Raw genomic sequence first — 22,183 nt, 5'->3', positions numbered from 1 at the left:
ACGCTAAGGGCATGTGCCGAACAGCAGCAGGCTCTGGCCAAGGGACTTGGGGAGTTCTACTTTTTAGCTTGGATGGTGTACCAGCGTCACGCCAAGCTCATCCATCACTTACAGACTTCCGCCGCTTTGGGAAACAGTTTCCAGCAAGAGAGACGGGCAGTTCCCCTTCCCTCAGCCACCCCTCTGCCTCCACGCGTGTCCCGGCCCCGCGGTCACCGCCGGGGCGAGCCGGGAGCAACCAGGCAGCGAGGGGAGCAGGCGAAGGCGCAGCCCTGAAAAAGAAGCGCTGGGGTCGAGCAGCCTTTCGACCCCGCAGCGCCGAGAGAAACGCCGCCAGCCGCGGGGCAGCCCCGTCCCCGCTGCCCGTCCGGCGGGCGCGCACGGGGGCTGCGGAGCGGGGGGACAGGCAGCCGGGGCGCTAATAAAACCCCACCAAATAAGGCGCTGGCGGTCGCCACGAAGTGAGGTGGAGGACCAGCAAGGGACGAGCCCCGCCTCGGGCAGGGAGAGCCCGTCCGGCCCTCCCTCCTTCCCTGCCCCGCCGCCGCGGAGAGCGCCTCCCCCGCCCGGGCTTGACGGCAGCGGGGAGGAATGTGTTTCCGGGGCGGGGAAAGCGCGGCCGAGCGCGGACCTTCCCCTCCCCTCTCCCCTCCCCCGCCGCGCTGGGCTCCCCCTCAGCAGCGCGGAGGCGAGGCGGCGGCGGCGGGCAGCCGGACGGGGAGCGAGGAGCGAGGCCGGGCGTCCCGCCGCGCTGTGCCGCGCCCAGCCCAGCCCGCTCCCGGGACGCCGGGGCAGAGGGGGAGCTTCAGTCAGTCAGTCAGGCGGGCCGGAGCGCCCCCCCTGCCAGGAGCCAGCCGCGCCGCGGCCATGGCCGAGGTAGCGGGAGGACGGGGCGGGGGTTGGAGCCGGCCGGGAGCGGGCTGAGTGGTGCCCGCCCGGCCCGGGGCGCCTCGTCTCGGGCGCGTCCGCTGGTATCCGGGCGGGCTGCGGCGGGTGGTGCGGGGCAGTGGGCGGCGAGCGCGGTTTCCCGCCGCCCACCCGCGCAGGGAGCCGCCGCCCCGGGGCGCGGGTCCCTCAGCGCCCGTCCCGGGCAGAGGAGGGGGCGCCTCGGCTCCCGTCGTGTCTGCCCCGGCGCCGGGGCGGTGTGCTTGTCCCGGGCCGGTGCTACGGGCGGGCGGGAAGGTGTCGGGCCCAGCCTGCGGCTTCCTGCGGCGGCGGGACGGCGGCCTCGGGCCTCCCGTGCCGGTGGGGGCCAGCCAGGCCTTTGTCCGCCCGGGGCCCGGCCCTGCCCGGGCAGCGCCCGCGGCCGGGCCGCCCCGACCCTTCCCTCTCTACGAAGGTGGGAGCCTGTACCGGTGCCCCGCTCAGAGCTGCCCTGTGCCGTCCGCGGCCTCCCGCCCGGAGATGCCCGGGGAACGGGCAGCGCTAGGCTGGGTAAAGTTTCGGGCGGCTTCCCCGGGAGTGAGTGGGAGGGCGGGCGTCCCCCTCAGCGGCCGGTCCGGCGGCGGCAGAGCCGCAGGGGGAAGGCTTACCTTCCGCGGGAAGCAGGCGCTGGGGTGAAGCGAGATACAGGAATGAGATCGTAAGGAGTGAGGCAGTGTAGGAACTTGGATATCTAGATTTTTGACCTGCACGTGTCTGCTAAAAGTAACCATTAAGAGCAGGGTATGTGCACTGTTTGAATGACGGCATGATCCTAGTGCAGCGTTTTGACTGCTCGATGCGTTCAAATTTGTGCGTTTCTTGCTCTAAGCTGGCTCTGAGCCTTTATGGCTTGCTATAAGCTTGTGTCGGGGTGGAGGTGGGAATGCGAGGCCTCTGTATGTGATCTGTTTCACGTGGAGATTTCTGAAATAACTTACAGTAATAGGAGCACAATGTTTTGTCTCTTATTATTACCTTCCTATACCAATGGTTGGAAGGAAACATGAAATGATAGGAAATTCTTTCTGACTCACTGTTTAGCCCATGTCAGATGTCTTTATCTTATGGAATAAGTGTGTGACTGCCTGTTAGACTCATCAGGTAGTCTTTGTGACTATTTTTCTGTATGAAAAGAAGTTGAACAGTGTTCTTGGTTCCTTCTGCACTTGTCCTTGGTATAATACAACAGTCCAGTCATGCTAACACATGTGCACATACCTGTTGGGTGAAAATGTTGATTTTTCTGGTAGATTTGCCATTGGCGCTACAGTGCTATTCGTGCCAAGACACACAAACCTTTAGGAGTAAGGATTGTCTCCATTCAGATTAGTGGAACTGTTCATGGCTAATGCTGCGTGTGTGCTTAAGTGTTGAAATGGAGCAGGACTTTATGTATGTGAAAACAGATTTAGATAATCTGCACTCCTGGCACATTAGTCCTTTGGTAGGTGATGGTGGTAGGGTGAGAAAAATCAATTTTCTATTATGAAATGAGATTACTTGGTAGCAGCTTTTTTTTTTTTAAAGAAGTATTGTACTACTAGAAAGATGTAAATTAGACTAAATTAAACAAGACTTTAAAAGTAGTGAAGATATTCGTTGTCCACATCCATCCCAGTGATGAAACTGATGATTCATTCTCCTGTCACAAAAAATATTACTTGCCTCTGGCAGATGATTAAGTAGCATTTTGCAAGCCTGCCTAAGGCTATATTTATAAGGGTTGCAAAAACAGTGAGCCATTGGCAATAGGTAGGCAAGACGAGGCAAGTTTAGGATGTGAACACCTTCAACTTTTGTCCTTTTCAAAGATGTTTCAGCTGAAAGGTGCAAACCTGACAGGCGTGCAGAATGAAATTTTACTTTAATCAAAGTTGGAGCTGGTAAGTGCTGCATCTGTTTGCGAGCCACATGATGAACGAACCAGACTTATTTCAAAATGAAATGTCAGCAGTTAAAAGTCTGGTGTTCTTTGTGTGTGCAGCCAGGGAGCTCATTCTGCTGTGTACATTCAGTCATCCGATCTGCATCATGTTCCTAGTTATGCCCACCCTTGTGAAGGACTGATTCAGAGGGATGCAAGTTTCTCTAGAATATGCATGAATTTCTAATGTGAGTGCAGAATTTTAGTGTTTTGTCTTAAGTGACTCAAGTGGTTAATCTTCTACCACTTCCTTTGGGAAGTGATTCCCACAGCTGAAAACAAACTGTCCGGAAACTTTTCCTGCTGTTCCTTCTTCCTGATTCATGATTTCATTCCTGTGCTCTTAACTATCCTCCCTGTACCTCTCTTAGGGTAGCTCTGCTATGGTGCAGTTTTGAAAAGAGCTCGTTTACTATAGCAGGCGGCTCAGGAAGTAGATAACTTGGGTAGCAGAAAAGCAAGCTGGGGGAGAGCGATGCAGACATGGGGCAGACACGTGTTATGTTCTCTGTTGCCCTGAATGTAATTCCCTTGCTGCCACTGGTATGAATGCTCTTCAGTTGTTTGTAAATAGCTGTCATGCCTACCTTTCCACCCAGTCTTGATTTAGTTGAGTGATGTGATGCACACTTAGCTCATGGTTCTCCCAGCCCTCGGATCAGCCTGCTACAGGCTTCCCGGCTGTCCGTGGCTCTTGGTAATGTGGCCTTCAGAAACGGTTCTGATTGCGATTGTGGCAGAACTGCTGTTGAAGTACCTCTTCTTGATGGGACCCTTTTTGTAAGCCATCATCAAAGGCTGTAGTTCTGGAACAGGCTCCATCCCCACTCCTTTTCCTTCTAGTGGACAGACAGACAGAGTCCCTGCTGTTCCTCTCCTGCCTGTGGGCCACAGGGCCTGGGCTCCTTCAGTGCAGACCTGCTTGTGGTGTCTGGTGCAGCCTATGCTCATGTGACCGTTGCACGTAGGCAGTGGATGCGTGAGCTGTGCTACCTTCTGTTCTCTGTTAGTTGTACCCACCGCATGATGTGAGAAGTGGGTTTTTGAGGGGAAAGAGTAGAGACTGGATGGAGCTTTGCTGGCAATTGGTATACCTGACCTCCTCTTCCTCCCCGCTCCTTTCCAAATACATTTTGTACCCCTTCCTTGTGAGAGGGACTATTATAATCAGTAAGATGTTGCAAAACTGAAGTTAAAACAGGCAGGGATTTTCCTAATCAGTAATAACTGTGGCAAGCTAGCTAGCTTTAAGATCGCTCATGCCTCCTCACATGGCACTTGGAAGAGATATTGGTTAGACAGATCCAGAAAAGAGGGTATCCAGGCTTGGCAGTAGTGAAGCCTATTCTGCCCTCATTTGCTTTTCTAGAACTTCAAGTGATTTATTGTTTCCAACTTTTTTTTAGGATGGCCAATCCCCTTGGCATCCTTTTAATTCTTAGGAGCTGCAGTCAGCACTCTGAAAGGGAATCCTTGTTGGGAGTGCCTTTTTTTTTTTTTTCTTTTAAGATTCTCAGGATCTATTGGTACAGCTCATAAAGCAATTACCTAAATTAAATAATTCTTAAAAATGTAATTAAGGCAATATGTAGTTAGATTTATTTTGGAAGTGTCATTAAAAAGTACTTACTAGTATGTGTACTATTCCCCTATGACTGGGTTTTTAAGTAATCTGCTACATTCTGTGCCCTGTTGAAAATTTACTGTCTCCCAGCAGCAGAAAACTCAGAGTTAAGTCCGTGTTTTCCTGCTTCTCATCTACCATCTGTCTTTATATTGCCGATTCTACAGATTGCTCCCACTTGCTCTACTCGCCTTGCTTTGGAGGCACTTACTAGTAGTAGCATTCTCAGTAGCGGTTTTAACATCGCTGGTGAGACGACTCGAGATTTCTCAGGCTTCTGCTCTGGTGTGTGTGTGCATGGGTGTTTTTTATACAAACACGTGCATCTCAAAGCTTTACAGGAAAATGAGTTTTCAGTGTAGGGGAGAGTTAGCTGTTGTTTCTGAAGAGGATGTTTGTTTTTCAGGAGGGAGTGTCGCAGAATCATGAACAAATCAACAGATGAACAAATTCTGTGGCTCTGTCTCCTGGACAGACACTGGCAATATCTCGGTCTGATTTAAGGCTCCTTTTGTGTCAAAAAATTGAAATTTGTTGGTTAGTTCTAATGCTGAATAACATTGTCATTTATGGTGGCCAATACAATCTCCTTTTTTCTGTGTAGTTCCTCCTCACTCTCTGTCACTCTGTTCTGTTGTGTATTCTGTTGCCAGCTTTCTGAAAAGGATGATGTTACTTGCCATGCAGTAACTGCGGTGGACCACAATATTGACCAGTATCTGTCAGTTGTTGTGGTTATGGAGTTTCTCGGATAGCCTACAAAGTCATTTTTGTGTTTACCCACAAATGGGAAGGCAAATTCTCTTCCCCCCCCCCCCCCCCTTTTTTTTTCTTCTAATTTGTCCTGCATAGGCATGGCCCAGTAACCTAAACTGTTAAAACCGTAAGTCAGGATAAATTTATGACGAGACCTTTCTCTAAACCCTCTTCTCTCCCACCATGTGGATTAGTAGTGTAAGTGCCAGTAAAACATATATACAGCTTCATTGTAAGAAATTGTCATGTGCTTTAGCTGTGTTCATAACAGGCTGTATGAGTTTCTAGCCCAATTTAAGATGTGTGTAGGCTTGCCGAATAGCTTCCATTGGGAATGTCACAGAGAGAAAATGAAAATTCTGACTTCTGTGAATGAAAAATGAGACACTGGGTACCTTGTTATGCGTCACTAAATAGTACAGTTGTCTTTTTCATTACTACGGGTGCTCTCTTTAGCAGAATGTTGTTATTAAACATCCTGTATTTTTATAATAACCACCTTCTTTTACTTTTCTGTTCTTAGACTAATCAGAGTGGTTAGTGGACTTCCTAGGCTATAGTATTCTCCCATTAACAGATTGAAGATGTTCACAGAGATGGTAAAGTCACTAATTTAGTACAAAATTTGCACATAACCAAGCACATGGTAGGGAAAGTAGCCTGATGAGACTATAATATTAATGTTTTCTTTTGGGAGAGGTAATAGGATTCCTACCTGACCTGTAATCCTCTTTGGGGTGTCACTGAGTAAAGGCTGTTTAATATATAGAGTGATATTTTTGTCTATATCTTTCTCAATTTCTCTTTACAGTCAGCTGCAAAAAGGGTTATGAAATATGCTTTCTGTCTTAAAAGCAGTTTCATGTACTTTCTTTCTTTTCCAACAGCAGCAGCAAAATATCATTAGTATTCTTGTGGTTTTTATTAGAGGGGGAAGTTTTGAGTAACCAAATTGAGGCTGGAATCTTAACTTTGTTATTGCTACTAAGAGCTAAGAAGATACTGGTGTTTTCTCACCATCCTTTTCATTCTTTTCTTTCTCCCACAGAAAAATGTCTTGCGTATCTTTGATAAATTAATGCAGTTCTCACGTTCTGCCAACAAATCATTAGTTTTCTGTTTATAGTCGTTTTCTCTAAACTTCTAACTCATAAGACCATGTTTAAGTGCAGATTTTTCTTAAAATGCTCTTAAACTATAACATATACAATATCTAGTGCTAATATTTTCTCACCCCAAAAGATCAACATAATATTTGCAGTTCCTTTATTTCTGATTCATGTTTTGTACAAGATCACTTACGCTTAACTTAGTCCTAGTTTTGACTTAGCTTAGTTTTAACTTCTGCTCTTGGTACATTCTAGTGTATAAGTAGGAAGGAGAGCCGTTATTTATATGGATTCTTATTGTATTAAACTATAAATTTCTATGTAGTATACATACTACATACAAGTACTCACATGTAGTTAATTTTCTGTTATGGCTATTAACAAATGAATTTTTTACCTTTAGAGCTGTGCAAGTAAAGGCACTTTTGATATGGAAGCTGAACAGGAAAAGTGAAAGCTTTCTTCTTTTCTCGTCCTTTGTGGTGGAATGAAAAACAATAATTATATATTGGGCTGAACTGAAACGCTGAACTTACCCTCATGCAAAGATGATGGATTTGTGGTTATTTAAAAGAGAAGAAAAATAATTGTATTAGATTAATTTAGAAAGCATCAGTATTTCACTTAGGAAATGGTGATATTGTGAGTCAAAGGTAGTATCTTGGATATTAATGTGTACTTTGTCCCTGAGGTCATGGTTTTGAAAAACAAACCTGAGACCGGGATGTCTGGTTTGGTATAACCTTGACCTTGAAGTAAGTATTGAGATAAGGATGCAGGGGCTGTTCCCTTTTCCAAAGCAGAAAGGAGGATAAGCTGTCATTCTAGAGTTTGTTAATTTTCTTTGGTGGAATTGTAGTTTACTGTGTAGCTTACATGGTGCTGACCTCAGGCATTGGCACAGAGAGTGGTGTCTGCCTCTTGTGCAGCTAGCTGCTCTACAAAGCCGTTTGATCTGTCCTTGTCTGCTCTGTGTCTTTGTAGGCTGGCAGAACTTGCGGGGAGTGATCTGTGGCCTTGTGCTGCCATAAAGCAGAAGATCACAGGATGCTCTCCCAGTGAGTTGTGGGGAACCTGAGTGTCAGGAGCATATCGGGGACCGTAGGAGACCATTTGAAGGACCTGGCATTCTAGTAGCTTGGCCAGCATCCTCTGCAGATTCAGGTGCTCAGGTATTGAAATGGGCAACATCCAAGCTCTGCCTAGACCCTCAGCTGTCTGGTTTTCCAGGCCTTAAGTAAAAGGGTTTTGTGTGAAGATGAGTACAGCTAAAAGGAAAGCCTATTTCTGAAGTGGAGATAAATACAAAAGAACATAATCTTTTTGATGTTAAATAAAAAGCACTCTCCCAGGGATCAAAAGATGACACATTTTAGTAGCTGGTTATCATTAAATTGGGATTAAATTTTGCATCAGGATGACTTCTCATATTATTACTGCGTCTTTAATAGTGGAGTGGCTGAAGACTGTGCTTGTCCAGTCAGCAAGTGAAATGCTGCCTCTTCTGATAATAAAAAGGAGAAATGAGGAAATCTTTGCTAGCATCATCTACGGGATTGACTAGCGTAAGCAAGGTTGATTATGTGCTGCCGGTGTGTTCTGGCTGGGTCTTTTTCTTATTACACTGATGTTTTATTTTCTTCTGTATTAGAAAATTAGTTTTGGTGGGCATAGGATAAAGCCAGGAATTACCTTCTCTGAGGTTCCTTTTGTGTTTTTGCAAGGTTGTATCTAGTGTATGTTAATGTGCTCACTTGCTGGTGCTAGCTAAAGATTGTCCTGATGCTGAAAGGCATACTGTAGCCCATCTGCATAAAATACAAGGCTTGACAGTTTTTGAAGTGTCAATTTGCTAGTTTTGTGTCAGAATAGATTAAAAATCTGTCTTTCAGTTGTGCGTGAATGTAACGTACGTGCATTTCCAAACATTTGTAAGTGTAACCTTTTAGGAGATAGCATCTGTTCTTTGCTTTTACTGTACGGTTCAAAAATGGGGAATAATTTTTTGTGCTGTTTTTGTCATTTCTATGCAAATACAAATCTGTGTGAGAAATTAGTGTTCAAGAATTTCAGTGTAATTTTTCCTGGGTGTGGACTTGAGCATGAAAAAGGAAACAGCAAATTTCCTTTTTTGGAAGAACATACTATACATATCGGCTATAGGTTGTTTAAAATGCATCATAAAGTTGATAAACAGTGATAAACATTTTTTTTCTATGTATGTGTTACATCCCTCCACTACAGATGTTGTTTATGTAACTTTTCAAAGGCTAGACTAAAATGTTACATAGCCATGTTGCTGATATCACCAGTTTCAGTGCAAAACTCAACTTTAGCATTAAAGAATAACTATCGTGTGTAAGATTGCTGCCAGCATTTTTATCACTGCCAGCTGACCAATCTGGAGAGTGTTTAGATAGTAATAAATAAGCTTGCACAGATACTGGCTCTTTTTGGTGCATAATTCACAATGCAGTTTCACTTTCTAAATTAATAATGTCTGTATTTAATATGATTAACATTTGCTTGTAGCTGGAAGCAATTTTAATACTATGTCTCTCCAGAGTTTTAAAAAAAAAAAAAAAAAGAGCTCACTCATTAGTGATAACTCAAAACTCCACAGTAGACAAGTGGTTTTCAAATTTACCTGAATTTCATATTTTGTAAAATGTTCCAGTGGCCCTTGAACCATGAAGTCAACTAAAAATGTGTTTTATTTTTGTAGGAACATGGCTCTGCAACAATTTATACCAATGTAGGTCTTAACTGTCCCTCCTCCCTGTAGCTGTGCAGCCTTGCCATCCTCTTTCCATCGGCAGTGGAAGTCATAAGGCTGTACAGTAAGTCATTGAAGTAGCTAATCTGGTTGAAAATTAGCTTGGCAAAAAAATTAATTTTCAGCTAGATCAGCTGTTTCAACTGGGTGACTACACGCGTTATTAGTGACATGCTTCAGACCAAGGGGACAAATAGGAAAATGTGCAGCTCATAGCGAGAGGCGTGTGGGACTGTGGTAGTCCAGAGTTGGCATAAACTGCTGTGGAACCTCACAGCATCTGCTCATGTATACTTCAGTGCTCTTCTGACTTGAGTAATCCATCTTAGCTTGCTAGATCAGGTGAGAAATAACTCAGCAAGGAGTTATTGCTCAGCTTGTTCCACTGTCTCGGTTAAGAGGTGAAAGTATCGTCCACAGTTGGCACCAAATAGATGAAGAGTGCAAAGTGGGGAATTTTAGGGCCCAGAGAAGTTGAGCTGTCTCCATTCAGTAATGGCAAACTGGTAGATCTACTTGGCTACTTTGAGAAACTTCATCTTTTATTATCTTTTGCAGTCCTCTTAGAAGCAGCCTGTGGGCTCCAGGCTTAAAATCCTGCTCTGGAAAGCAGCAGAAGTGTATTAATAGGCAGGTTGTTCAGGCAAGGACTGGTTTTTATGAAGTAATTTGTGATGGGTGTGTTGTTAAAAAAAAAAAAAAAAAAGTCTTTTAAAGTTGAAGTAATTTTTTTCCTGAGATTGGTGAGCTTTTTGCAAGTGCTCAAACTTCAGGATTAAAATCTGGATGAAGTCCACTGTTTGTTTCACTGTGTGCTTATACCTAGCCAGTTATCACTGCCATTGAATGAATAACGATCATTAGTTATATATATAAAAAAAAATAACGTACATACGTAAAATTAAATATATAGGAAATTAAATATATATTAAAAAATCTCATAGATACAGATTTATAAGGCTGTATATAGTTCTGTGGGATGACCAGTGTTTTATTATTTCTGCATGTTCATTTTCCTGACCACTTAACCGATGTTGAAAGTATGTTGAGGATGAGAGTTGTTTCAGTACAAGTCTCATTCTAAGTTGTGTTAGAATAGTCAATCTTTTAAAAAAACTTGCAGTTAACTATTTGGGTACTATCTGTAAACGTTATTCTATGTACTTGCCATTCAAATCCTGAATTAAAATAAAAAAAAAACAAAAAACAAACAAAAAAACCCCCCAAAACCCCAAAAAACCACAACACCCCAAAAAAAACCCCAAAAACCTTCAGTGTTTTGTTCTTCACTTGTCTTAATTTCTTTGGTCAACTAATTTATTCTAATAACCTATTGGAAAAAATAAAAAAAAAAAAATCAGAATAGTTCCCCAAACTGGGTGGCTGTGTTACAGAGCATTCATAAGCAATTCACCCAACGCCAGCAGAGAAGGAAGGTGGGCCCATGACAGCCTGGATTTAGGCTGGTTTAGCAGCACTCAAAGAGCGCGGTGTAATTTCGGAGGTCAGTCAGTCTGACAGCCACCTGCCACTTCATAGAAGTTGTTTCTGCAGCACTCCTCTGTCCATGTGGAGGTCTGGTTCAGTTCACTGAGGCTTACAGAAAGCGAATTTCAATGTGGAGGGGAAAGGAATGACTCAAGGTATCACTCTGCCAGCCCAGCAAGCAGAGCTGGCTTGGGATAGTGGTGGGGGAGGTCCACAAGTGGGAACACAGGCGCAGAGGTTGCTTTTTTGGAGGTGGGGATGCTGTAGCACTGCTGTTCCTTTCAGCAGCAGTTAGCTTTCATCTTGGTTTTTGTTGCTGAAACTGTACCCTGAGCATTAATGATAGGTACTGGTGGGTGAACACTGCCATGTAACGACAGAGTTTCCGCTGAGTTCGCCCTTTGCGGTGTGCCAGCTTCTGGCTTCCTGCAGTACCTGCAGCAATAGCCAGCGAGATGTTTGCAAGTGTTTTCTCTTAAAGAAATAGATGAGCAAGACATTGTATTAACTGAAATTCTCTAGCTTTTTACTTAAGAATGTACATGCTTCTGTTCTGCTTTTCCCCTAAAAGAAAAGCTTGGATTAAAGTAAGTTTAGCCAGATGTTATGACGGTCGTGGATATTACTAAGGCAGTACAGCCTCGGAAGCATCAGTTACAGTCAGCTGTGTAAGAGCTATATTTATATGTTTAACTAAACTTTTCATTTCCCCCTGTGTGGATGAATGTGAGGTTTAAGTTGCAGAAAATTAAATAGTCTCTTTATGGGAGTAGTAAGTGGTGCAGAGTGTGTGGGAATTTAATACTACCACAAGGAACAGATACCCGTGTTTTCTACTAGAATGGCTTAAATCGTTATGTGGCATTCCTAATTGTAATCTGTCTGAGATGGAAATGCTAAACTTAGCCAAGAAGTCCTGTAGACTAGCAAGACCTATGTAAACAAGCTAAATATTCAATTCACGCTATCCCCCGACAAAAAAAGGTGTCACATTTAAGCAAGAGGAGAAATGAAATTATTATGGCAAAAATGATTGATGAGTCTAAAAGCATTTGAAAAGTGATGAAACAAGAGGTTTTGGTTTTTTTTTCCCCCCCCCTCTCTGTTTTAATCACAGTTGTGTAAAGAGGTGCTTGTAATAATGAAAACCCTGAAATATTTGTTATGGAAAAATGCCTACTGATAACAGTGAGATTGGGTACAGTGAGAATTCTTACAAATTGATGGAGACAATGTGCTTTGAGTCATTAAGGCTGTGATGGACTTGAACTACTGGAAACTTCTGTTGGCCAGAGTATGGAAAATGGATGTTTTTGACAGTGACAGTTTTAAGGGGAAGAAAATTTGGTGTTTTGGTTCTTAACGCTTACATGTCCTCATATATTTATCCTTAAAGAGGAAGCTCTCAAGGTGCACGTGTATAGAAGCTGCTGCAGATATAGAAAATAGTAGTTTCAACCACAGTATCGGTACCCGTGGGCTTGGTGTGTTAGCTCTTTAGCCTTAGAGAGGTGCTGTCTTTGTGGTGTGTTTGCATGCTAGCATAAGCAGCATATGAATAGGTTTTATTATTTTGTCCTTGCTTAAAATTCAAGGAGCTTCCTTGTAGGAGTCCCAGCTTTCTGTGGGCAGGATGCACTGACATGGGATTTCTTAGCGAAAGAAAGGACTGCAGGTGTGTGGTGGTGGGATGTTCTGCTTTTTTATTCCTTACTTTAGTAAGCATGATAGTTTGAGAGGTGTGGAGTAGCAAGAAGTAGTTACAAATCAGCTTTTCAGAAAAAGATGCAAATGTTTTAGTTGAAACTAGGTATAAGCCATAGGTAATAAACAGTAAAAGCATATTGCTGCTGTTTTAATTAGATGTAGCTGCAGGCCTCTGCCTGCTCCACTTGAGACTATGCAGAGTTGTATTTCTCTCCTAATTTAATGTTGAACATTAAGCACAATACACCTGTTTGTTAGTCTAGTTTTCCAAAATACAGTTGTCAGAGTTTACCCTATAAATTGCAGTCTGTGGATAATTGCCTGGTAAAAATATCTAAATAAACCTATGTGGAAAAAATAGTATTCTCATGAGAAAGAGCACCTCACTTGGCTCTTAAATGGTTTCTTGTATGTGGTGATCACACACAGGTGGTTTGTTCACATGAGGTGTGTCTAAGTACTACTTGCTTTTCAAACATCAAGATACTTTCCAAAGCAACACCTAAACTGTGGAATCTTGGCTTCAAATTATGATTCAACAGGTCAAGAAAACATACAAATAGTCTCTTTGTCCATGTTAGGACCAACCTAGGGACGAGGATGGTTAATACAGCAGAGTGTTTTGGTTTTTTTTTTTCTTAAATGAATAATTATTGGTGGTATGGTAGTACTAAGAGGTCTAGTCATGAATTACAAACCCTCTGTGCATGGAAGTATATACATATACTATTTGAAAAAAGGTCCCTCATTCAAAAGTGGTGCTGACTAACCAATGTTAGTCCTGCCTGCACCGCAGTGCTCTCTGAAAGGCATTAGAACAAAGGGAAGAGATCGAGGTTGCACTTGGGGTTTGCTGACTTGACAGGTGAAGGCTCTTTGTCAGTGGCAGCATCTTCACGTTGTCCCTGAGCACCTTTTCTCCTTCTTTTACTTTCTGTCACCATCATCAGCATGAAATCTGAACTTGTGTGACTTCTTAAATAGAAATATGTTATGAAAAGACAAATTGAGTAGGCTTTAGCTGCACTAGTATTCTTTACAATTTACTATGCAATTTGTTTTTGCTTGTGATGAGTATTATTTAGGTTTGCAGCCAGTTGCAGGAGTTTGTCATTAAGTGAAATTATCAATGGATTTTGCTAATTAAAACACATATGGAAATACAGTACCATGAAATAAAACATGGTGTGTAATCTATCCTGCCTAAATAGGTTTGCTATGTTCCATAGAAGTCTAAATTCAGTAGGTCTCTTCTTGCTTACCAGAAATTCCCTGGCTACCTTTAGTTGCTTGTTGGAGAATAAGTATTCACTTTAACTTCTTTAAGTCCATAGAGAAGTCTGTATAGTTCAGATTGGTCAGGTCTGCAATTAGAGAGGGATTTCAGCTCAGTGTGCACTAGTCAAAGTAGTCATGCATGATACAGGAGGCTTGCAGTCGAGGCTCTCTTCTGTGTCTGAGTGTGAAGATACATCTGTTGCCCTTCACTTTCCTACAGGTTAGGGCATTCAGTGAGAAAGAAGGAAATCCGAATCATGGTCCCAAGACTCTTTTTGCTTTTGTCCATTGACAATATGCTGTAAAATCTGTATATATATTACAGGGAACAGGATCTGGGACATCTTTTTTTCTACCTCCTGCCATCTGAGTGCTTCAGTAGATAAACGAGTCAAAATTTTATCAGCTCGTTTTCTGTCTCTGTGCTTTTCATTCTTGGTTGCATAGCAGCTTTGGTTTAATAAGAGTGGTGGAGAGCGCTCTTACTAGTATATCCTGTAGGATGATAGAGCATTCCCAGGAAATGTGAATTCAAACCGTTTGGGGCTGAGGAGGAACTGGAGCCCAGTTATCTTATTTCTTGGGTATACCTCAGTGCTGTGAAATATCTGGGAACCATTACTACCCTCTGTCATGCAAACTGCATCACAACTGAATCTACCACATTTTATCTTTCTCAAGGTGGAGAGATCTCAAATATCAGAAAACTTTATCATCTGCAGTTGTTTTGAAATCGGTACCTCTTTTTTTCTGATTAGAGAGGAAATTTTTGTGTTCTATCAAGAAAAATCTCCTTCCCCACCCCCTTCCCTGCAGCCAGGCACCTAACTTGGGCGGGTTTGTTTCCACTCAGTAATTCAAATCAAGACCAAAAAGTACTTTTCAGAAAAATATCTAATTGCTTTTTGTTCCACTGTTTAGAACTGTCAGTAAGTTGAGGGCTCCTATGAAATCCAGGAACAAATATCAATAAATTCCATATAAAAGGAATAATATGGTCAAACTGTGTGAGTGCTTGTGAAGTTAGCTGTTCTGTCTTGAAACAGCTGTGTCCTATATAAACTAACAAACACCGCGTACTCTGGGGACACAAGCCAATACCATGAACAGCCTTCCAGATCTGTTCTCATGAGCTGTGGCCTTAGCCTGCTGGTACTGGTACATGAACATTTTCATGTATTCAGCTGAAGGGGCAATGCAATGCAGGTGCCCGTGCTGGGTTTTCAGTAGTAGTTTCAGACCCACAAGTCCATTTTAGAACCTAACGCTTATTGATTTTTCCCATTGAATCCAGTCCTTTTTGGTGAATTTTAAGCGACTTGATCTCTTGAGAAGTTTTTTAGAGCAGTAAGTATGAATAAACTATGGGTAGTAATGCAGTATAACTGAGAGTCTTCGCAAACCAGTTGTGTTACTGTGTATGTTTGCGTTACTAAGCATCGGAGGGGGGGCACAGTAGTTTCCATGCAGAATTGTGATATGTTTCCCCATGGTTCTGGCATGCAGAAATGTGTATTCTCATCTTTTTTTGGACTCCAGCCTTAGAGGAGGATCTTCTGAACTAGCCAGTGACACGAATTGTGGCAGATAACCTCAGATAACCAAACTGGAGGAGCTGGTCTTCCTAACCTAAGCAGAAAATCAGTTCCCTGTAGATTTTAACTCTTTGTAATTAAAATTTAAGTCCTAACTGGTTTATTATATATTATTTTAACATATGATGCCCCACTAAAACAGAGTGGTTATGGAAGTGCTTATCATGAGTATTTGGTGACTATGCTTGTTTTATTCCATTAACTTGAAGATAATAACTGACAGAGAGAAATGAAGTCCAGTGTGAAATACTGCTGATTCTTTTATCCTGTAGTGTCACGGTAGCTGAAGTGGTTATGCCTTAAAGCTTTTTCAGGACACAATTTGAGTAAGCAGTCTTGATATGATGAATTTTTTTGCGTAAAAGCTGTTTCAGTGCTAAAGAATTTCTTATTTTGCACATTAATCTGGGTTAATGTCCCATTCTTTCCATATTACTGCAAGCAGTTCAAAACCTCCTCTGTTAACATCTGTGAAGTTGCCAGGGGGAGAAAGAACATCATGGTCTTGATGAGCCATGCTGTTGGTAGGCTGGTAGATCGATAGGCTGTTGAAGGCAGGCTTACTTCTAGCATTTGCATTTGGATTGGGGTGCTGCAAAGTCCTGCTCTTCAGACTGCACTTTTGTTGTCCATCTTGACTATTCCCATCAAGTTCACTTCCCCTACATGGGAATAGTCTGCTAGCTCATCTCTGATGGTGCAAGGTTGGGAGCTGGGCCTCTCTGTGAAGGGCAGCCATCACAGGGTGGGTCCACATCCAGGGAACAAATAGTTTTGCAGAGTGAGTTAAGGTTTTGATTCTTTGATTAAAATTTCTTGCTTTTCAACCATCAATGTTTACCCCAAATCTCCACTTGCATGAAGAAGAATGCATCACATAGTTTCTTGATGTGGTGGTCCTGGAATTTGCTGTGCAAGCAGTGTACTCCAGCTATAATTCAGTATTACAGTAACATTTACATTGATTAAGTAAATAAGATAGCTGTTAAGGTCACAAATGAAGAATTACCTGTTTAAGATTTGTTGGAAAATCTACACCACAAACTTGGAAGTTTTAATCAAAAGTAACTCCTTGGTGAGAAACATTTTAATTTCTGTACCTGTGTCTTTCTGAGCAATATACTTCTCTCAAGACACAGCAGCAAGATACAACTTTCTTTTATAGTGAATTGATGCTTTGCAGTGAGTTGTACAAGCAGACATGATTAGAGTTGTTGCATGTCCAGGCAAATTTGGGTTTGTAATTAACAACATCTGTTGTGGGAGTTCTGGCTGCGAGGAGTGCTTACGGAGGTGTGGGTCGTTGCTAGAGGTCTGTAGTGTCCGTGTAATTGCTGTCCATGTCACTGGGGTTGTTTGGTTTCTCCAGTTAAGAAAATCGCTGTGTCCTTTCCCCACCCTGCACCCCCATTTTTTTCAGAAATGTGAATGGTATTCATCATGCCAGTCCATAAAATTCACACTGAAAAGCGTGGCCCTCAGCTAAAGCCAGTAAACCTTCTGGAGCGAGGGAAGAAGGAACTTTTTTAGCAGTGTAACCATCAAGTCCTGAAACAGGCATCTCCAGAGACTATTTAATTCTGCTTATTTTAGAAACATGTCTCTTCCTGCTCTTTTTATAACCAGAGCCTTGATGACTAGGGGTGGGGGCTGACTGTGTGACCAGTGTAGTCCAGCATATGGCCACAGACTGTGGCTGAGAAGCAGTATCCTTTCTTTGTTTTTTTTTTTTTCCCCAGTTCTCTTTTTCTCCATCCCCATCTCACCACCTCTGCCATGCCAGGACAAGCATTTTTGTACCCAGATGGCTGAAACTAGCCACTTTCTTTGTTGGGTTAGTGTTTCAGCCAGATCTTTTCCTCGCTCCAGCATTCTTTGGTGGCTGTGCTAATGCTAGCACTGGTCAGAAAGGAAAGCAGTAAGAATAATCAACCAGGAGGTTGATTAACAAGGGTGAATAATCAACAAGGAGGATGGGGCAGCTCTCTTAAGTGACTTTCCATCCTTACACTAGATGAAAGTGGCTCTAACCATAATCTCAGCTCTAGGAGGGATCGATTCCATACAGCATTTCTGAATCAAGCTTTAAACCTATGAAAATGCAGCTGATGCAGAGGTGTCAGTCTGCGGGAAGCACGAACGCTAGTCCCAAAGTGTGAGTTGCTTATTCATTTCTAGGTTTATAAGTGTAATTAGAGTGGTGTGTGGGGATGTGAATAAGTAGGCTGTCTGGTTATTGCCTCAAAAAGGTGGCTTCTGCACAACAACTCAACTCTTACTGTATATTTATATGTTTCCCCCATGGTCTGAAGCATGGTTATGTATTTCAATAGAAAGCTTTGCAGCAAGGCACACTTCAGTACACAGTTCGGGCAGATGCCTTGTAGTGTTTTCCTTCGCTTGGCATTAGCTTGGTGGATGCTGAAGTACTGGGTCAGATGACGAGCTGCTTGGCTGAGTGGAATAATACTGCAGTGGCCTAATAGCTTGTTGTTAACGTTGCCTTAATATTGGTATAAACTGTGGCCTGTGTCAGGTGGTGTGAAATGCTGAGCTGAAGAGTGGTGAGAGGAGAGCAGCATAGCCATTGATAATTTCATTTCAAAGGAATTAATGTTTCTATAACTCTTACCCTTTTTTCTTGATCCCATTTGCCCAGTTAATTTTCTGCACAGATGCTATTGCTGTTCTAATAAATAAATTTAAAAAGCTGCAAAAGTGCTGTGGAGTAGTAAACTTAATTTCTAAATATCGTGATGATTAGTAGAATACAAAGGTGCTAAATATTTGATTTGCAAATTTAAAATTAGTCTCACTATGGAGAAATAATCCTTCCTTTTGCCTGTTGTCACTTAATGAGTCTCTCATTTCAGATTAGAAGCTCCAGAGATTTCCATCAAACCTGGTTTTATAAAGAAAAAATTCTCTTAAAGCATTACTGTTTGTAGAGAGAGTTAGCAAAAAAACTTGGAAAGCAATGAGTCCAAACATTCAAGGTTATGTCCATGTTTGTCTTCCTAAAATATTTAACAAAAATAGAGTACGGTTCACAAATATGCAGAAATAATTTTAAAATCAGTTTTTCAACAGCACACCATTTGCAGCCTTTTAAAAAGGATCCAACTGGTGATACAGTTGTTAGTGATTTCAGTTCTTGGCAAGCTTATGTTTTGTAAGCTTTAAGCTGCTTTTTTTTCAGGGGGAAAAAAAAAATCACTTTTTCAAGAATTCTGGGATATTTTTCAAGGATTTAATTAGAAAGGGGAGAAGAAGTATAATAAAAAATATGTAAATGTTGTGCAAAAAATTTCATTTATTTCTTGTAACAATGGGTTCTTTTCTGTTCCCGTCATCTGTGGTTGAATACTGACATGGGGTTTAGTTCCAGCACCACCAACGGTTTCCAAAGGCTTCCTTTGGCTGTCTAGTGTAGTTAGGCGTTATTTGTTTTGGTTTATTCCCTTAATAGAAAAATCTGCAACAGGGCAATTCACAGTACTAACCAGTGACTTGGAGGAGAATGTGTTTGACAGTGTTGTGACCAGGCTGCTGCAGTGGCTAGGAGGAGGTTTGGAGGCGGAGGATATGCATTGCTTTGCTTGCATCAAAGAACAATCGGAATTGAAGCCAAATTAGCAAATCTTTACTCGAGTTTTTCTAAAACTCAGCAGATGGAAAAGCTATTAAGTGGTGGAGGTAAAGGAAGCGAGCTAGCATGTGTCGGAGGGCAGGCGGCTTGCTTTAGGAGAGGCATTGGCTTAGCCATATATGGAAGAGGACATTTTCCTTGTTAACTTTACGGGGAATGTGTGCCCAGAACTACATTCATCATGTGGATGCCTTTCCACAGGAACGTTTCTCTTCCAAGTGGTCTTAATCATAGTTTTAGCACTGTGTCACATCTTTGCTGACTTATTTATATAGTCTGCATGGGCTTGCTGTGCATCCGCTGCTAGTCTGCCCTAAAAAGGTGAACTGTTTATAACTTTCTCGTTTTGGCTAACAGAAAAGACAGTACTAAACTGATGCCAGCAGCTTAGTTCTTTTCTTACTGAAAAGCCCACCCCATTGTGGGCTGTACTTAAAGCAAAACTGCTTCTTGAGTAACAAAATATCCTTTCATTTGAGGGAAGTAAGGTTTGCTAAACACAGAACATGCCTACGATAAAACCAGAAAAGAAGGAACCTAAGAGTTCAGCAACCTGGTAAGGCTTTCCCTTCCAGACTCCTAGTCCGATAGGTGTGCTCCTACACCATGTAACCGCTCTCTTTCTCTAACCTTGATTCAGTCCCTTCATCTGTCTTCCACCTGCTTGCATTTGTTGGGTCACGGTTCCCCTCTGGTCAAGGTTCATGGTTGCACAGGTTTGATTTAGGTGATTGCTTATAGAGGGGACTTAATAAAAGAGTGTTCATGAAAGAGAGTTTTTGCAAATGAAGGACTGATCACCTCTGCAGCGATGGGCAGAGGGAAAAATTGGAGTTAGATATGTGCAATAAGTAATGCTCAAAAGTTAAGTAAGGTATAATTCACAGTTCAATTTTTTTCTTTAGATTTTTAATCAGTAATTTCTTATGTGCATATGCAGAACATCTAGCAAAGTCATTCCACAGCAAATTCTCTTAATTCTCATATGTCTAAACTCCCCCTTGCCCTCTGGCTACAGCATCCATTGAAGAGAAGAGTGGGCTAAACTGATTTCTCAGAAAAATATGAAGCATCTAATACTGTTGTTGGATACAATTTGTTAGCAAAAGGTTGGCTTCTGTTTGAAACCTTCTCCATCAGATTTTAGAGCAGCTATCCCTTCTCCGTTAGGTCTGGCTGGATGTGCAAAGTAGCAATTATGAATGACCCAAAATCAGTGTGGGAAAACCTAAGCTCAACTGCTGTGCCAGTTTAAGCGTTGCTCGCTTTGCTGCTAATTTATATGAATAATAGTACATCTTCTAGAAAGTGACAGGTTCATTTTAAAAGACTGTGCCAAATTCACTTTTCCTTGGCTATATTGCAAGATATTTTTTAGAACAAAAAGGTATTAAGAATATTGATGTTTCCAGGATGACTGGAAAGGCTTTAATTAGCAATAACATTTTAGGATGACCAAGGAAATTGGCAGCCACAGTCCAAGTTCTCAGAATTCTTGTAATGAATAAAAGAGAAATGCAATTTAAAATAGTACCAAAATTTCAAAGATGTGACAACTGACTGTGGCTGACTATCTGCTATTAGAGGAGAAGAAAATTTAGAAAAAAATGGTTTATTTGAAACCTATTTTTAGAACGTAATCCTAGCTCTGGAGTACTAAGTCAAGTCTTACCACTAATGAGGGAAAATGACAAGTCAGTAACCCTAAATTGTGGTTTATAAGCATTCAAATCTTGTCTCGTAAAGCATATAGATTATATAGTTTGTATGTATTTTTTCTGCCAGGCTTTCATTAAGATTTATAGCACTGAACAAAGGGTAGAGTGTTTTTTCTTTAATAAGGATGGTACCCATTAATTCTCTGTTGTCTAAAGAAGAAAAAAAGGGGCTGAGTTTATATCAAGGATGGTTTATGTTGCATATTGTGAGAGGAAATTTCTAGTTTGGAGTATAAGGTGCAAAGTTAGGCTGTAAAATGCCCTTTGAAGATTCTGAGGAAAATATTTTGGAAAGGGCCTTGACGTTTATCTTAAAACAGAGACTTGAATAGAGAAGCTCCATTTCCGTCTTGTATTTCTGTGGTATCTTTATTTAGAAGTCTCTCTCTGATAACATTCAGAGCATAAATATTTTTTTATAAGATGTTAATAGATTGGTTTGGGTTCTTCCCCTCCCCTGACTGAACAGCATTTCCAAATTTCTGATAGCTTGCTGGTTTACCTAGCATAAGAGTATTTCAGAATAATCTAAGCTACCCTGTTTGATGTCTTCTAAATACAGTCTAGCCCAGAAACATGGTTGTATTAGAGCAAAACTGTCCAGCTGGTACAACTAAGATCATTTGATTTGCATCTGCTCCATGTTCCTTGTCTCCTCTGAAACACAGTTACATGTCTGCAGTTTCATGCAATTTTCTTTTTTTTTCTTACTCATTATGATAAATCATACAATTTGGTTATCTGTTTCTGTATTTCAGAGTAATTTAAAATTGCTCACGTGGGCTGGTGTCCTCTGTTGCTTGATATGGAATGGATTTGCTCAGCAAGGTAAGTCACTTGATTTCATTGCAGTATTTTAATGTTGCTTTAAAACTATATATATTTAGCAGTTATTTATGTAGATAAATATATCAGACAAGTGCTAATGGCAATATGTCAATCATATCTCATGTTGATAACCTGTTTGTAGTTAGAACTTAGTTTACAAAGCCAGAATGAAACAAACTAAAATTCTATTGTTGTTAGCACCTTTTTATAAATGAAGTGACTGATTTGTGTTCTTTGCTAGGTGGAAGCGACTGCATAAAAGCTAATGCAAAATCATGTGGTGAATGTATACAAGCAGGACCAAACTGTGGTTGGTGTAAAAAAACAGTAAGTGTTGCAAAATTCTTTTTATGGTTTGTTTGTTTCCCTTGGTTTCAAATTTTAGTAAATACATTAAATGTATAGAAATGTCTATTTTCATTAATAAGTTTCCTGTAGCTCTTCAATTGGCTACTTATTTGTACTTAAAAATTCAGATACTATGATTTTCCTGATGTCCTGATTTGAGTATAATTACTTTTCACAATGTGTTTACTTGTCCTTTTCTAAATCTTAAGTGTATACAGACCCTACAGGCTGTCTCATAGTTATTTAAAATCAGTCCAGCATGGAATCTGTCTGAGTGTGCTTAATTATATTCTTCCAGTGACATTAGAGTGAGAGGTAATTTTAAACAGACATAGGTGGAGTAGGGGAAGAGATTGAAGGTTTTCTTTTATAAAAGAAAGATGTTCAAATTTTAGTTTTCTGTTGTTGGTAGGCTTGGGGGGTAGGAGATTGGTTTGTGTGGGTGGGTGGTTTGTTTCA

The 22,183-nt window shown here is 41.7% G+C and overlaps 1 protein-coding gene across 2 annotated transcripts in view; it reads left to right on the top strand.

Moving 5' to 3' along the window:
* Window positions 1–716: 716 nt before the first annotated feature.
* ITGB1 (integrin subunit beta 1) overlaps window positions 717–22,183 on the top strand; it is a 47,411-nt gene continuing 25,944 nt past the window's right edge. The window contains exons 1-3 of one of the 2 annotated variants that reach the window (XM_050915726.1): window positions 717–876; window positions 21,307–21,376; window positions 21,618–21,703. In XM_050915726.1, coding sequence (XP_050771683.1) covers window positions 868–876; window positions 21,307–21,376; window positions 21,618–21,703 — 165 coding nt within the window. In that variant the 5' untranslated portion in view covers window positions 717–867. Of the gene's footprint in view, window positions 877–21,234; window positions 21,377–21,617; window positions 21,704–22,183 lie in introns of those variants that run through there. The other variant, XM_050915725.1, reaches the window with a different exon arrangement.

This window comes from Gymnogyps californianus, chromosome 2 (genome assembly GCF_018139145.2).
Source record: "Gymnogyps californianus isolate 813 chromosome 2, ASM1813914v2, whole genome shotgun sequence".
In the NCBI taxonomy this organism is placed as follows: domain Eukaryota; kingdom Metazoa; phylum Chordata; class Aves; order Accipitriformes; family Cathartidae; genus Gymnogyps; species Gymnogyps californianus.
Note: the sequence above shows the minus strand (reverse complement) of the source record. Positions and strands in the feature narration are given on the sequence as shown.